Source organism: Pinus tabuliformis, chromosome 2_1 (genome assembly GCF_031772625.1).
Source record: "Pinus tabuliformis cultivar Carrire ecotype Pingquan chromosome 2_1, CPIR1, whole genome shotgun sequence".
NCBI lineage: Eukaryota > Viridiplantae > Streptophyta > Pinopsida > Pinales > Pinaceae > Pinus > Pinus tabuliformis.
Window position 1 is genome coordinate 258,913,122 of NC_142299.1, and position 16,945 is coordinate 258,930,066.

General features: G+C 33.8%; 1 protein-coding gene across 1 annotated transcript; it reads right to left on the bottom strand.

The window, feature by feature from the left end:
• Nucleotides 1-13,295: 13,295 nt before the first annotated feature.
• On the bottom strand, nt 13,296-14,021 carry LOC149199714 (uncharacterized). Its single transcript, XM_089400665.1, has one exon. It carries the CDS (start codon nt 14,019-14,021, stop codon nt 13,296-13,298), a length of 726 nt encoding a protein of 241 aa, XP_089256791.1.
• Nucleotides 14,022-16,945: the final 2,924 nt, after the last annotated feature.

Consider the following 16,945-nt stretch of genomic DNA (forward strand, 5'->3'; position numbering starts at 1 on the left):
AATTTAAGGAAATTACTGCAGTTGATTTCCATAAATTAAGGAAAAACTGCAGTTGGCTTCCATAATTGTAGGCAGCAGTTGGTAAAAAAATTAATGGAGCTTAACATTACTCCACAAGTGCTAAATAAAACATAATAATGGTGGGAAGTTACTCTTGTCAGTATTGTATATTGCCACCATATCCATAAATTATGGCATAAATTATGTGGAAAGACTCGAATAAGACCTTTATGGTCCAATCAAATGTTTGAATTGTTTTTGATAATATTGAAAAATAAATATTTATTTTCAAAGTGAAATATTATAATTTGTATTGGCCATTGCTAAACTAATAGTGATCAACAAACAAATTGATTGCTAAAGTTCCATAACTATATTTAAATTTCATTAATAGCCACATAAAAACTTAATACTTATAATAAAATTACAATATAACAAGTTTCTTAACCACGGATCTCCAAATGACTGAATCTAGTAACAATCAAACAAACTAGTAAATATTTCACGAGGCTTATTTCTATTGAATCATAAGCAAGTGTACTTGAAGATGAAATCCATAGCTTTAAAATGAAATGCTTAATGAAGATCCTTGCTATAGTTTGATGCAACTTCTCAATACTCGAAATCCAAACTTGCAAACACAATAACAACAAAGGATCAAAGAATTATGATAAATAAATGACTCAGTAAAGCCCATACTAGTGATCAAGGAGACTAGTAACTAATATCATTATCAGTGGAAAGATGGAAGTAAATATACAATACATCAATTACATTGAACAATATAGTGAGAAAGAATCACTCTTCTATATTATAACTGAATGAAAAGGAGAAATACAACCTTAGCCTTGATGTTGTGAACCTCTTTCCAATAGTCTCCAATCATCCCTTAAGTGACAAGATTCCATCCTCAATTTGACATCTAATGTTTACATTCAAAAGTTTCACCTTTATAGGACAAGAGGAGGAGCTTTGAGATCCTATTCTCAAATGATGAGATCTATAAAGAGAGGGATTAGAGTTCCACAAAGAGAGGTAGTTTGATCCATGAACCAAGGGATGAGGCCAAAGTACGTAGAGGTTTGAGGCCCTCTACTTGGGAAATATTCCCCAAAAAAGGCTTCTAAAAATTTCTTTTTATTTTTACTTACATTAAGAGGTTATCACACCTTCTAATGGAGAACAAGGGGCATGATTGCATGGGCCATAATGATCATAATTGTGTTTGCACATGTCGTGATTAGGAAATGTGTGACAATGCTTGAAAATGAGTTTTTAAGCAAGATACTCAAGATTCTTATTACCTTTTTTATTGTTTTGCTTCCAACATTATAGGGGATTACTTTGGAACACTCCATTGGATAACGTGAGTTTCGTATTGGTGATAATTTTCCTAATGGTGACAAGATGACATGTAACAGATTGCCCACTAAAGAGCAAATTCAAAAAAGGTGTTTGAGGACTAAAGCACTTTATCATGAAAAAGTGTGGATTATAGACCAATTAGTTGGAGAAATGAAACAAAAAATTAAGGATTAAAATACAATATCTTCATATAATCATCATTGAGGTAGCCATTCTCCTACTCAGAGTAAAAATATCTTAAAAAACATGTATGGAAATGTATGAATATCCATGTCAATAATAGACAAAGTATGGATGTAGCCATCAAATACAAATCTTATTTACAATCACGAACATTTAAAAAAATCCATACAACTTGGATGGATGAAACTAGATCCAGTGTCTTGGTCTTCATCTCTATCAATCCATAATACGAATCGAACCATGTGAGTGAATGTCTCGAAGTCGAACATGGTAGAAGCCACCTGATTACTCGTCAATGATGTCAAACCTTAACAGGTACGAGAGAAACCACGAAGAATCACAATGGTTCTCAAGGTACTCGAGTACAATCTATGAAGTCTATTTAGATGTATTGAAGTTGAAAAACATAGAATCATCTGATCTAAGGTCAATGATGAGAACCTGTTGTTGAAAGAGAGAAACCTTCCATTGAGAAACGTTGGATCCAAGTTACTAAAGGAGATTTCTATATAAACTTCCTACATGATGACCTGAAATTGATATGAAGCGATTCATCGCAAGAGGGCCTATGACACAAAAATCATGTCAAGTTTTGAAAAACAAATTTGGAGTGACTCAAGATTGACTTAGGGATGGTCAGTGCGATTGAAGGCTATGATTTGCAAGGTAATTTTGATTGAGGTTGGACTTTTGTTGAACATATCAATGACACGACATTTCGACTTGGCAACATTTGACTAAAAAATAAGACCAAAAATTATTTTGAAGACTTTCAATGAGGTATGATCAACTAAGAGGCAAATTGATTTCCCAACCCAAACACAAAAAATGATAGAGTGTCATGTTCAAGAGTGACAGACTTCCTTTTCACTATACAAAAATAAATGTTTCTTTCCCATTTTCCCCCACCATTACTCGCAAGTACCTCTTTATTTTTATGCAAGGTTGAAGAAGATAACATATGCTTGTCTTGTAAGCTCATCCTTTGGATGAGTCTGGCGGAGTATTTTAACAAACACTAGGACGGAGTGGTTTTGTATCATCATGATTGGTGAGTCCTACACTGATTACATTTTACGAGTATATTGAAGGGGTAACTCGATGTCATTTTCATATTTAAATGGTTTGAAAATACACAAGAGAAAACTCATGCAATTCTTTGAACATAAATCTTTATTGAGCCTAAAGAAGGTAAACCTCGGTGTTTTTCATGTTTAGGGAATCAAGTGAAAAACTCAAGTAAACTTCAAAATGTCCTTTTCCATAAATTTAGCCTCTCAAGCATAGAAAAGGGTAAGCTAATGTAGGAGAAAACTCTTTTAGCCATGATCAACTAAAGTATAGCATTTTTGCTATTAGTCTATCGAGTCTGGAAAAGTGTTAAACTTATACTAGGAAGATGTCTTTTCATTTCTTTTAACGAGTTCAAAAAGACAAGTGCTCTACAATGTTTTCAAGTTTGTGGAGTCTAGAAAGATCTTAACTAAGACTCCTCTTGAAGGAACGAGTGGTATAAAGGGTAGCAACTAGTTCTGGGTCAAGATGGAATTGCTCCAAACACATAAAAGTCAATAGGATAGCTAATAAGACCACTCATCACATTAGTTCCTCAGGAAAGGGAAAAAAATAGAGTGAAAGCGAATGATTGGAAAAGTAGATGGTGAAGATGGAATGAAAAAACCAAGGCTCATTTGGTAGAAATAAGCTGATAAAAAAGTGGAAATCACGAGGGACAAAGTATGAGTGGTTTCATTTTTGTGCAAGATTGAAACAAAGGAAAGGTATGCTTGAGAGTGGTTTCATTTTTACACAAGATCGAAAGATGGGAAAAATATGCTTGAGAATGGTTTCACTTTTACACAAGATCGAAACATACGAAAACTATGCTTGAGAGTGGTTTCATTTTCACACAAGGTTGAAACATGGGAAAACTATGCTTGAGAGTGGTTTTCGTGCCCCTAACATAATTATTGGTACATGCCACCAAGCTTCATTCCATTCACCTAAGTAGACTACTAGTTACTAATAGGTGGATGGAACGAAGGTTCATTTATGAGATATACTCGAATTGGAGGGGGGGTGTTTCATTTTTTAACAAGCTTGACATAATAAAAGAACTATCCTCAAGGAACCTTGTTTCATTTTTTAATGAGCTTGACACGAGAAAATGAACTCTGCCAATGGGAACTACTTTATTTTTTAACGAGCTTGACACAACAGGGAACTATGCACATAGCACCTTTGTTTCATTTTTTAATGATTTTACCATAAGAAAAGTAACTATCCCCAATGCACCTTGTTTCATTTTTTAATTTGACACAAGAAAATGAACTATGCTCATGGAATTTTGTTTCAGTTTTGACAAAGTTGACACACGAAAATGAACTATGTTCATGGCACCTTGTTTCTTTTTCTAACTAGCTTTACACAAGAAAAAAAACTATGCTCATAAGGTCTTGTCATGGATTCAAAGAGGACATTTCTCTAGAGGGAATACATGCCAAGGTACACACCTCAATCATGGCTTCCAAGAGTTCTACATCAGAAAGAAGAATAGTTCTCTAGAAGGAATGCGTGTTAAGTTACTCAATAGGGATAACAAAATTAGCTTCAAATGTCCCCATTGAAGGTTTCACCATGTCACCTACCAGATCTAAGTCAAAATAAGATAATAATACAGTGAGAGGCTCATTTCTATAGGTAAGTGAATGCATGGGACCAGTTTCCACATAATTAACCCGTGGTGGGGTAGATACCAATTCCATATAAGGAACACTCATGGATGTTAGATGGTTGGTAGTCTAATCAAGACCAATGAATGAAATTGATTCAGTAGTCATAATGTTCCCATTGTGAGGGAAAGACATTACTTGAAAGAGTGTGGACACGACAACTTTCATGGCATAGACATAGTCTCACCCAAGGTGAAAATTGAAATCTAAGGGTCCTTGGACTACCATAAGATCAATACAGATATTTTTTTCTTCAAGAGTAATGGGTAAATTAGGAAGGATCCCTAAATGTTTGTTGATTTTTCTATTTAAACCCAAAATATTTTTTGTAACAGATACAAGTTGAGGGGAACCCAATGATTGCCACATGGTTGAGGATAAAATACTAACAGAAGTAGCTTCATCTACATTTGTATGACGTACATTTTTATCATATGCCTTCACAATGATTTGGAAAGGGGCAAAAGAAGGGAGATGAGGCTCTGTTAGTCTACTCCAATCAAAGGAAATAATCTTAGTACTTGGAGGGGGTTCTGTGGAAACAATTGAAATGCCCCATTGTGTGGTAAAATGTGAAGTAACAAGAAGAACCTAAGAAGTATGAATTTCACTCTCTAAAGGGAGAGTGGGACTGACTAAATGTGGAATCGAGTTGACCACTTCATCGACCAATGGTTGATCAACTTGAGTGGTATGGGTTTCAATCTTCATGGGAAGAGTGGGATTGACAAAACTTGAAATGGGATCAATCACTTTGTCAACTAGCAGTCTGTTGAAGGAAATATTATAGTAACCAATTGCAATTTTTTGCTGAGAAATAGTAAGGTTGTAGAAATTTTGAATAATTTAACACATATTCAACAGAGATTATCCTGATCATGTACTATTGCGGAATACATACACAATACATAAGCTCCTCTACGTTGATCATCAATATAGCAGCATCAATAACAATAAAACATCAAGAGCATTCACACATTAACACAGTATGTAACCCGGGGAAAGCATCTTGCTAAAAACCCCACACTATCTGTATATTAATGATTGAGAACATGTAACATTACAAAGTACAATTATTATCACAAGAAATCCAGTACCAGCTCCACTTGTTACACACAATACAGCTCAGATCTGATCTACAAATCTGTTCCACTACTTGCCTGCCTCCACTGCTCAATACCTGCTCAAGAACTGATGAGAATGGCTTACCAAACTCGTATTTCACCTCAAAATAATCACTCACACTTTGTTGGACGTGAGAAAAGGCTACAATACTGGGCAAATACGTGAGCAAACTCATTGGCACACTCAATCCCTTGATTGTGCAAGATCTGGTGCACAACTATAGTCACAACTGATAACAATCTGATTCTCTACCACCTGTCCCTGTTGAACTGAACATGCACTGACATGCAACTGAGTTAACTGATGTATTCATTAGTTGCATCATGAGTTAATAATTAGTTTAACAACTCATCATTAGTCTATTTGCAGTTAGACTAATTACAACTAGTTTAACTAAGTCAAACTGAACACAACTCCATCAACTCCACAATCAACTCCACCAAACTCAACTGATTGAGTTCTAACTGAAGTCATGCATGCAACAACTCAACTGACTCATAAGAAAAGCGTATTTCCTTCTAACAGCTGCATGTGCCACCTCTGTAGCTCAAACTGAAGTGCTCCAAGAGAATAAGATCAAGTTTATAGTCCAAATATTATTATGAGACAATAATATTTGACTTTTCTATTTTTTGACAGCCAGTCTAAAAATAGACTTTGATCACTCACACTTTGATCAAAAATAGAAGTCTATCTATTTTTCCCAACTTGACCAATCATCCATAAACAGCAACCTGCAATCCATAGACATGATCCATATGTCTAAAAATAGACATAGTCTAAAAATAGACTTGCGCCAAAAATAGCCTGCGGGCCCACTTAGTGAAGGCGACTCTTTTCACTAAGCTCCATCATCTTGTTGCAACCTCAACAAAGGTTTTGAAACAATTTAGAGGCTTCACCCATATTAGGGCAAAGGTGAGTTTCATGACTCCCTTTACATAACCTACATGGAAATATAACTTTACCGTTTTCCGCTGGAACCTTAGAATCACTACTTGATGAATCAATGGTAAGTTGATAACAATTTTCAGACCATACTTCCAAGACATTAAGAGTGTGAGGAAAATTGATAAGGAATTGGTCACCCTTACAAATATTTCAAGGGTGTTTTGGATTACGATGCATGTTGGAGGCTTCCTCAACATTATTAATTGTCACAACCATGGTTGGTTGATTTACTCCCTTTTTTTCTTGCTTCTTCTTCTTCTTCCATTTATTCTTCTTCTTAGCCAACTAATTACTAGCATCAAAACTTTCACGAAGTGTATAAGAAGAAATGGAAGAGGAAATGACAGTCAGAAAAGGTAAAGGATTAACATGAGGTAAAATATATGGTTGAGGTTGAGGATAAGTATCCGGTTGAGGTGAAACAACTTAGGTATTTGAAACCAACGAGGTTGAAAACAACCATACTAGTAAACCTATCATGAATCAAGGAAGTGATAATGTAGCCATGTAGGAAGGCCCAATATTTCCAATGTAAAGAAAAATACTAGGATCCCAATTAATATGGGTTCCTTGGTTGGTAAATTTTGGAATTGTTTCCATTAGATTCTTGTATGTCTACTGAAAAGTGAATTTTAGTTAAAGGTTTTAACAATGTATGGTGGTTAATTTTACAATTGGTATCAATCAAAATAAACAAAAGTAGTAAAAATGGGATAACAGGTATAAAAGGTTACCAATTTGTTGTGCACTATGGAACATCGTTTCCAATAAATGTAGGTGATATCTCTAAATGATATGTTCGATATATCACAACCAACAAGGAGGCTGACTTAGTCACCTATGGATGGTATGCAACCTAAAGGGGGTCTTCCAGTATACTTGAGAGTACATGGAAGCTCAGTCTGTATTAGTGTTTTCAAGTGTGTCCTATAAGATAGGAATCATTTCAATATACTTTTGATACAGGGAGCGCCATTTGATATACCCAAGGGTACATGGAGAATGATGTAATATACTTATGTATATGGAATACTGACTACCTGCAAAATCTAATGCAAAAAATTAATGGTAAGTCCTATGTTTATAGACATCGAAAGATGTATTCTAACCTAGATACACTAAATATGATGTGATTAATTAATTCCTTGGTAAATGTTTATTGATTTTATTGTTTCACTTTTCATTAAAGTTGACTTGAAATATATGATGATCAAATGGTATAATGGTTTCAACTTCAAACTAATGTAGCAAATATGGAACTATCACTTCTTTAATTCAATGAAATCTTGTTTATGAGGAGGAAATTTCATTCACTTTTGAAAAAATACAAATATCCTATCTTCATTAAGTTTCATTTCACCAAACACACAAAATGATTTTGAAAACACACCTTCAACACAATTCTGAAAATATTTTGAACCATGCAATGTAAACTATGCACAATTTAATGCAAATTCATGCAATTGTAATCTATGGAAAAGACCATGCAAATGTAATCAATGCAAGATAATTCTTCAAAACAAACACAAGATTATTCCATACCAGGGAAAGAACAATATAACAAGACCACTTATGCATGACAATACCTTCTTTCACTAATGCAATGAAAGAACCAATCAAGTGTAAGGAAATTTCACAAAAAATATGCAACCCAAATGAAATCAAATGTAATATGAGATTACATTAACAGAGAAATCAAACTAAAATTTCATGAAAATTCAAAATATCAAAAGAGATGACACTCAAAGGAGTAACATTATTGTCCTTATCTTTTCTTTATTTTGTAGCATTGTTGTAATTTTATTTTCTTTATCGTTGTTTATTGTTCACTTGATTAGTGTCATTATTTGAATGGTTGTGATGAACTTTCTCTTGCTCTGCTAATTTGCATTGGTTATAGTGTTGTTAGATCCTTTAAGTACTTCAACATAGTTGACTCATTCCTTGTATTTAGGTTTCTTGGTGATTGATTCTCCTTAACAACCGATTCCAATTTTGATGAGAGGGGATATTTGAATACTCATAATCTCGTATAACTTCTTAGATCCTTTAATAAAATTCATGTTTTGGTTCAACTAAGTCTTTTCCTTTTCTACTTTTTTTTCTAAGGAGGACTATTTCTTCTTCGATATTTTCACATTCCTTTCCATTCTTATTCAACTATTGTGACAAGGTGTCTTTAATCTCTTTTGATTCTTCCAGCTTAACCTTCAAAGGAAGAAATGATGAATTTTTTAGACATGTATTTCTCAAATTTAACTAGCATCTCCTTTTGCTTCTTATTATTTTTCTTAAGCCTTTGAAATCTTTCTAGGGAAATGATCAATTCACCTTCCAGGTCTACTCCATCTTCATCATCATCATCATCCTCATTTTGACCCTTATCTAGAGTTTCTATATCTATGAGAATAAATCCCTTTGTTTTTACTTTCATTCTTTCTTCATCAGAGGACTCTTCATCTTCATCTTTGAGGAACTATTGTCTTCTGGTGTATAGAAGCTCATCTTCTTAAACTTATTTTCCTTATCTCCTTCCCATATTTATTCATCTCTTTATGGCCATAGTCATTCATTTCTTCCTTATATGGGCATTTAAATGCATAATGACCTACTTTTCCATAATTAAAACATTTGAAAGATAACTTACCTTTGTTCTGCTTGGATCCTCTTTTTAATATTCTAATGAACTTTTCTTCTTCTTTATCAAATTCATAGCTCCAATATTCTAGATCTTATTTTTCTTTTTGTCATATCTGAAGGAAGCCTCCTTTGATGTATACTTTCCTTTTGAAGTTCACATTTCATATCCTATTTTTATTCCATGTAGCCAATCCAATGTCAATGTGCTGAGATTGTGCAACTCCTCAATGGCTAATAATTTTGCATTAAATATGGCTAGAAGAGATATAAACACCTTGTAGAGGTAATTTAATTGCTTAAATTCCTTAACATAAATTATCAATCCGGGCATCTGTGGACATGCGAGGCACATGTGCACCATATGTGCTAGAGATCGGTTTCCAATTTTGAAAGAGAAATATTAATCTACTAAATGAAAAATGACAATTGACATAAAAATAAATCTATTCTAGAGAGAAATATATCACACCACATACTTCCAAAACTAAAAATCATTTTGTGAGAAATGAAAGCACATATTTGCATGAATTAAAATGTTATGGTAAAACAAACTTTCAAAATGGAAAAGTAGACTCGATTGAAAATGAAAGGAACATGATAAATTCACAAATTACATAAAAAAGGATCTACAATTATAAATTCAAAATCTATGCTACAAACTTACCATTAACTTGTCTTATTACATCCTTATTTTACATCTCCTTCCATGATTCCAAACCTCTCCAATATTACAAGTTTCACATTACAAATTATTCCTCCTTTTTCCCTGGTGAAAGGAGAATGTTCTCCTATTTATACAAAAATTAAACAACTACCTCATTAATGGTGATCCACCATTCTCTCCTTAAATCCATAAAAGTATCAACCAATTAGACACATATCCATGATTTTTCTCCATGAGATATGTTTTACTCCTATTCCAGCCTTCCTTCCAACCTTGAAGAGAATTCTAAATTGGACCTTGGAGGCCACATAAGAGTGTCTTGGAAGATTCTAAATCACCTACACATGTCACCAAACTCATTCCACCTTTACGTATAACTAAATGCATGTTTTTCTTCTAACTTTTAATCATAAATTCAATTTAAAACTTGAAACTAATAACTTTGGAAAACAAAAATATGAAACCATATGGTAATGAAAATGGAGGTTAATGTAATGACAAGGTGATGAAATGACGCAATAAAGTGGGAATTATGGTGAAAGTGTATGACATTGTGAAGACATTTTGGAGGCCCAACATAGCCCCCAACTGAAGTTATTGCATGTCCTCATGCAAACTATTGCATTGATCATGATTTGATCTTTTGAATTATCTTGCTTTGCTATGAAATTTGGTGGACATTGATTCTTCTTTCTACTTTGCATAATATTTTGATAACTTTGTTCCTTTTGCAAAGTGTTCTTTTGAAAAACATTTGATTACAACATATTTCTTTGGTTGGTTCTTGTATGGCAACCAAATTTTATTAGTATTGGTTCTTGTGAAACAATACTTTTCTCATTTTCCTGTTGCATAAAAAAGACTTTTGAAATCATTTAATCAGCCATGGCAGTGATTCAACTGGTGTGTTGATTCATGACACCCCCCTTATGGTCAGTTCACAGGCTTCTCGACTTAAGATAGGGCTCTGTCATAAGGTGTCAATAGGTAATAGTTTTGCTTCCTTTTCTAAAACCCTAAGGATTTATTAAGATAATTTATTTCTTTTTGGTGCAAGGGTTTACACTGACCTTCTTCTTATTTCCTTGTTTTGTTTGTGCCTGCCACCAGCCCGAAGAACAACCTCCTTATCTCAATAGGTACTGAATTTCCATGTTCTAGATATTTGCTTTGGAAATTGTCTATCCAATGCAGGTTATTATTTCTAACTATTGGAATTGTTTCTTACTTCATCTCCCTTTTGGTGTTGTTCACAGGTACCCCAAAATTCCATTACTTTATGGTTTGTGCGACTACTCACAGGGTTTGTGTTTCATTTCATTAATTGGTTTTCTTTTTGTCTTTCACTAGGTGAGTTATATCTTCATCTTGTGGGGACCTCGATGCTAGGAATGTTATGAATATGTATTTCTTGATGTTATCTACCTATACCTGTGCTTGATTTTCTTATTGATATCCCTTGTGACCGGGTGCAATCCATCTCTTTCTTGGCAGAAATACCCCACACCTTGTTTCTGTTCATCTTGCATATAACTGGTGGATTATAGCCAACCTTTTATACTAGTGGCACTGTAATTTTTAACTTTGATGCCTACTCTGTAATTTATTAAATAGTGATGAACATTTATTTTCAAGTGCATGTACAGGCCCTTCGTAGGTGTTATATGAAATTTATGAACAATTATATACATGGTTCTTTGTTTTCGTATGTTTTTGTCATTTTACAATGCATAACATCTCCATCTCTCGTTTTCCATCTCTAGTTTTCCAGTGATAGGGGACTTGTATGTTACTCTATCTATTTTGATATAGGTCCTCTCTAAGTTTTGTTGGACTTATTTTTCTATATTTTTCTATATTTCTAGTTCCTAGTGACCATGTATGAATGACTAGTTTCGGTTTCTTTATTGCAATTGTTAAGGAAATGAGACTCTGTCTAACGTTATTGAACAAGCTAAAATTGCCATGATTTTCTATTACTTGAAAGTTAGGAATTTTCTGTGTTTATTTGTTTAACACTAAGTATTTATGGGTTCTTTAGTTAATACGTTATTGTTGTTTCCTATGCATGTTCTTACTCTTCCTAATGTCCATGATAGAATATATATAGATGTGGAGGATGAAAAGTTCCTCAAATTCTTATTGTTAGTGATCTATAGCCATTCTAATATTTCTTTCCTAAGTCGTTCCTCTATCTCATAGCTAATGCCAACACGTGGTCCCTAAACACAACCATGAGTAAGGCACTTCACACCTTTCCTACCTCTATGTTATAAGCGTTGTCCTAAATAAAGTGATCTCCATAGTCAAAATCCACAGTTTAAGATTTCACATATTTGTTTGCTACAGATGTATATGCTTGCTACATATGTATTTCTCTTTTCTATTTCAAATGTGATCACAGTGAACATAAAATATTCTTTGTCTATAAACAAATGCAGAGTTTCTACTATTGTTTAGCGGCCTGGATATACTCTATTACATAGGTGTAATTCTCTCTATGGAGATCTGTTGTAGAGAAATAGCTTGTGATATTTTATTTTATGTTGATAAAGCTTAGTTTACCAATAATTTTATTATAGATGTATATCCGTTCCCTATGTCATATATTTACTTAAGTTAGTCTTCTATTTCTTAAGCTTTTAGCACCTAATCTACTAAATGAATTTATATCATCTCTCATAATAAAAGAGTGTTACTCTAAGATCTCGAATCATTAGCAGTAAAACATAGCCTATTATAATAATACCTCGATGTTTTGTTCTATAAATCTAGAGTACTCATAACATTAAAAATATCCTATCATTAAAGTTACAACGATATCTTCTTCATTTAGAATTGCAAGTAATTCCAAACCTTTTATTTTCTTCTTTTAGTACAAATCAGATTAAAATTACCCATTATGTTACTACATCCTATCCTACATGCCATCTCAAGTCTAGATTCACAATACAAAGTAATATGTACCAACCTTAAATGTTAAAGCAAAGCATCACAATCTAACCAAAAATATTCCGATAGGATTCACTTGAAAATAGAACATTGTTCTCCTCCCAACTCTAGAACTGCTTCCCCTAAGTTCACCTCCAAGCACACCCCCAAGCAGAGATTTCCTTTGCCAAGATATCAACAACCTGTTGATCCTTCCAATAGGCATTTTATGCCTTTTCCACATGGGATTTTTCCAATCCAAAAGCTCTCTCTTATCCTCAGTGATGCTTTATACAAATCCCATCTTAGTATTTATCTCCAACTAAGCATGTAATGAGTCTTTCTCTTTCATCCATTAAGTTTTTCCAGAACTTAGATCATGGAAAGGTTATCATGTATATAGTCTCATCTGCAAGTGTTCATTTCCAAGTGTTTCCAATTTATTACTTATTTATTTATAAAACTTTTATATACAAAACTATGTTATCATCCTTCATGACTTTTATGTCATTATAGTTTCATTTTAGCAGACAATAAAAAATACTAATATTTCCAATATAGGGAAGCCGTTATTACACATTATGCCTCTCACAAGTTGACCTTTGTTATGGACCACAAAGGTATGAAGTAGGTGCCATCATGAAGTATGGACCACAAAGGTATGAAGTAGCCGCCTCCCGTGTCGTGTTCAAATATCATCATCATTATAGCACGCCAACTCGCCAACGCAATGACTCAGGATATGTTTGACATAATTCCTTAATCTTCAAGATCAGCTTCTGGTAATTGCCCTCCTCCTCTTTTTCCTTTATACTCTCAAGCTTAGGTCTCCACCGTTTGCTTCTGGGCGTGACCAACCGCTCATAATCTCTCTGCAATTGCAGAGTATTGCACAGTCTAGGCTTCACATCTGCGGAATCGCTGCCCACTGCATCCGTGCGTTTATCAACGCTAGGCGTCCCATCTTCCAAAAGCTTTGTAATAAACTCCTCCGACACTCTGATCCCAAGGCCTCCGCCCGCGTCGCTCTTCTCTAACTCAAATGGTTGGCACACAGCAGACGCGCGTTCGATACAGCGAAGAGAAGCTGACATGCGAGCAGCGGGAGTAGTTGGATGTTTTAGGGACAATGCAGGCGATATTAAGGAAGCCAGTAATACGAGCGTTAACTTAGACTGGAAAAATTGTTGTGGCAGAAGGAAATACATGTTTCCCACCTCCAAGTGCTCATCTGGAGAAAGCGCGGGTGTCTTCTTCCCGATGTACAAGGACTGGGAGTGGCAGACTAAATGGTGAGGGAATTCCTGCATTATTTCGCCGGCGGTGAGAGGCTTCTCAATTATTCGGACAGTGCCGCCTGCGCTAACGAGCTCGATGGTTTCCTCCTCCTCCTTCATGCCCACAGGTATGCAGCACACACAATTGCCCATATTTTGTTTTTCCTTTCTCGCTTACTGTCAGCAAGGAAAGCAAGGCCTGGAGACAGAGGGCTCGATGGCAGAATTGAGATATAATTTGGAGTGAAGTGGAGATGGAGCGGACGATCTCGGACGGCTGTTATCGAAAGGAGTGAGATTCAGCCTTTTTTTTATTGAGCGAGTTGTCTTATAGGGATCCATTCACTCATTCCAATGTTTTGTAACAAAACTTTACAGCCTAGATTATATGAAGAATTTAGGAAGAATTAATTCCTCGTGGGAACCGTGACACGTCACTCAGCAAGAAAAACCATGATAAAATTAAATTACAGGTTCCACAAGGTTTTAGGAACTCGCAGAACGTGGGTTGGCTCGATTTTCTTCCTTAGAACAACGGTGGTCAACCCTGCCTGGCATGATAACGTACAGAACATTCCAAGATGATCGTTTGAATATTTGTCGTTTCATTGTCCTATGAAGCGTTAAGCTTCGATTACTTTTATTTTTATTTTTATTTTTAATTGAAATTTGTGTATAATATGAAGAGTATATTTAATCATTTATAAATATAAAATAATATAAGAAAGTGTTAATTAATTTTCCGTGTATTTATTTCTTAATCATTTAAATAAATATCAATTTAAATTAAGAGATACTTATCATTGCTATAGAATTTATGTTCACTTAAAATAACAAAGAATATATAAATTTATTTTAAATAAATTCTATGAAAGAAGATAACAATTTTATTTCTTGACTTTAGATTTTTATGATCCATACAGATTTTGATAAATTCTTTCGGATTAATCACATCAGGAGTTTTTGGTGGATGTTTCGAACCATCTAATCCGGTTCATTATGAAGACAAAGGTGATGATGAACCACATTAGATGGTTTGAAAGGTCGACCAAAAACTCATGATGTGATTAATCCGAAAGAATTTATCAAAATCAACTTTATTATTAAATGAATAGAAGATTATAACTTTATTTTTAAGTGAATATAGTGTATCAACAGTTAAATTGGTAAGGTAAATGTTTAGGATTTAATATTTATATGCCCATTAGATTGAAAATTAATAAAAGGTTAGGAGGATACAAGCAAAATAAATGTAAGTCTCATCACGAATTCCGGCTTTGGAATCATTTGCAGTAGCCTCACCCTTGTTTATAGAGCTAAATATGGGGAGTTGTTGTAGTTGAATCTTGGCTCAATTAATAACAAATGTTAAAAGTAATAAAAAGAAAAAAATTCAATTTGTTATATTGTAATTTTGTTTTGTAGGGCTGCACTTCCAACTAACGATTAGAAAACACTAGTATGTCTACACATTTATAGTTTTACTCCATAAGTGATAAATAAAACATAATAATGGTGGAAACACTATTAGAAACACTAGTATGTCTACACATTTATAGTTTTACTCCATAAGTGCTAAATAAAACATAATAATGGTGGGAAGTTACTCTTGTCAGTATTGTATATTGCCACCATATCCATAAATTATGGCGTAAAGTATGTGGAAAGACTCGAATAAGACCTTTATGGTCCAATCAAATGTTTGAATTTTTTTTTGATAATATTGAAAAATAAATATTTATTTTTCAAAGTGAAACATTATAATTTGCATTGGCCATTGCTAGACTAATAGTGATCAACAAACAAATTGATTGTTAAAGTTCCATAACTATATTTAAATTTAATTAATAGCCACATAAAAACTTAATACTTATAATAAAATTACAATATAACAAGTTTCTTAACCACGGATCTCCGAATGACTAAATCTAGTAACAATCAAACAAACTAGTAAATATTTCACGAGGTTTATTTCTATTGAATCATAAGCAAGAGTACTTGAAGATGAAATCCATACCTTTAAAATGAAATGCTTAATGAAGATCCTTGCTATAGTTTGATGCAACGTCTCAATACTTAGAATCCAAACTTGCAAACACAATAACAACAAAGGATCAAAGAAGTATGATAAATAAATGACTCAATAAAACCCATACTAGTGATCAAGGAGACTAGTAACTAATATCATTATCAATGGAAAGATGGAAGTAAATACACAATACATCAATTACATTGAACAATATAGTGAGAAAGAATCACTCTTATGTATTATAACTTAATGAAAAGGAGAAATACAACCTTAGCCTTGATGTTGTGAACCTCCTTCCAATAGTCTCCAATCATCCCTTAAGTGACAAGCTTCCAACCTCAATTTGACAGCTAATGTTTACATTCAAAAGTTTCACCTTTATAGGACAAGAGGAGGAGGTTTGAGATCCTATTCTCAAATGATGAGATCTATAAAGAAAGGGATTAGAGTTCCACAAAGAGAGGTAGTTTGCTCCATGAACCAAGGGATGAGGCCCAAGTAGGTAGAGGTTCGAGGCCCTCTAGTTGGGAAATATTCCCCAAAAAAGGCTTCTAAAAATTTCTTTTTATTTTTACTTACATTAAGAGGTTATCACACCTTTTAATGGAGAACAAGGGGCATGATTGCATGGGCCATAATGATCATAATTATGCTTGCACATGTAGTAATTAGGAAAAGTGTGACAATGATTGAAAATGAGTTTTTAAGCAATATACTCAAGATTCTTATTACCTTTTTTATTGTTTTGCTTCCAACATTGTAGGGGATTAATTTGGAACACTTCATTGGATAATGTGAGTTCCGTATTAGCGATAATTTTCCTAATGGTGAGAAGATGACATGTAACAGATTGCCCACTAAAGTGCAAATTCAAAAAAGGTGTTTGAGGACTAAAGCACTTTATCATGAAAAAGTGTGGATTATAGACCAATTAGTTGGAGAACTGAAACAAAAAATTAAGGATTAAAATACAATATCTTCATATAATCATCACTGAGGTAGCCATTCTCCTACTCAGAGTAAAACTATCTTAAAGAACATGTATGGA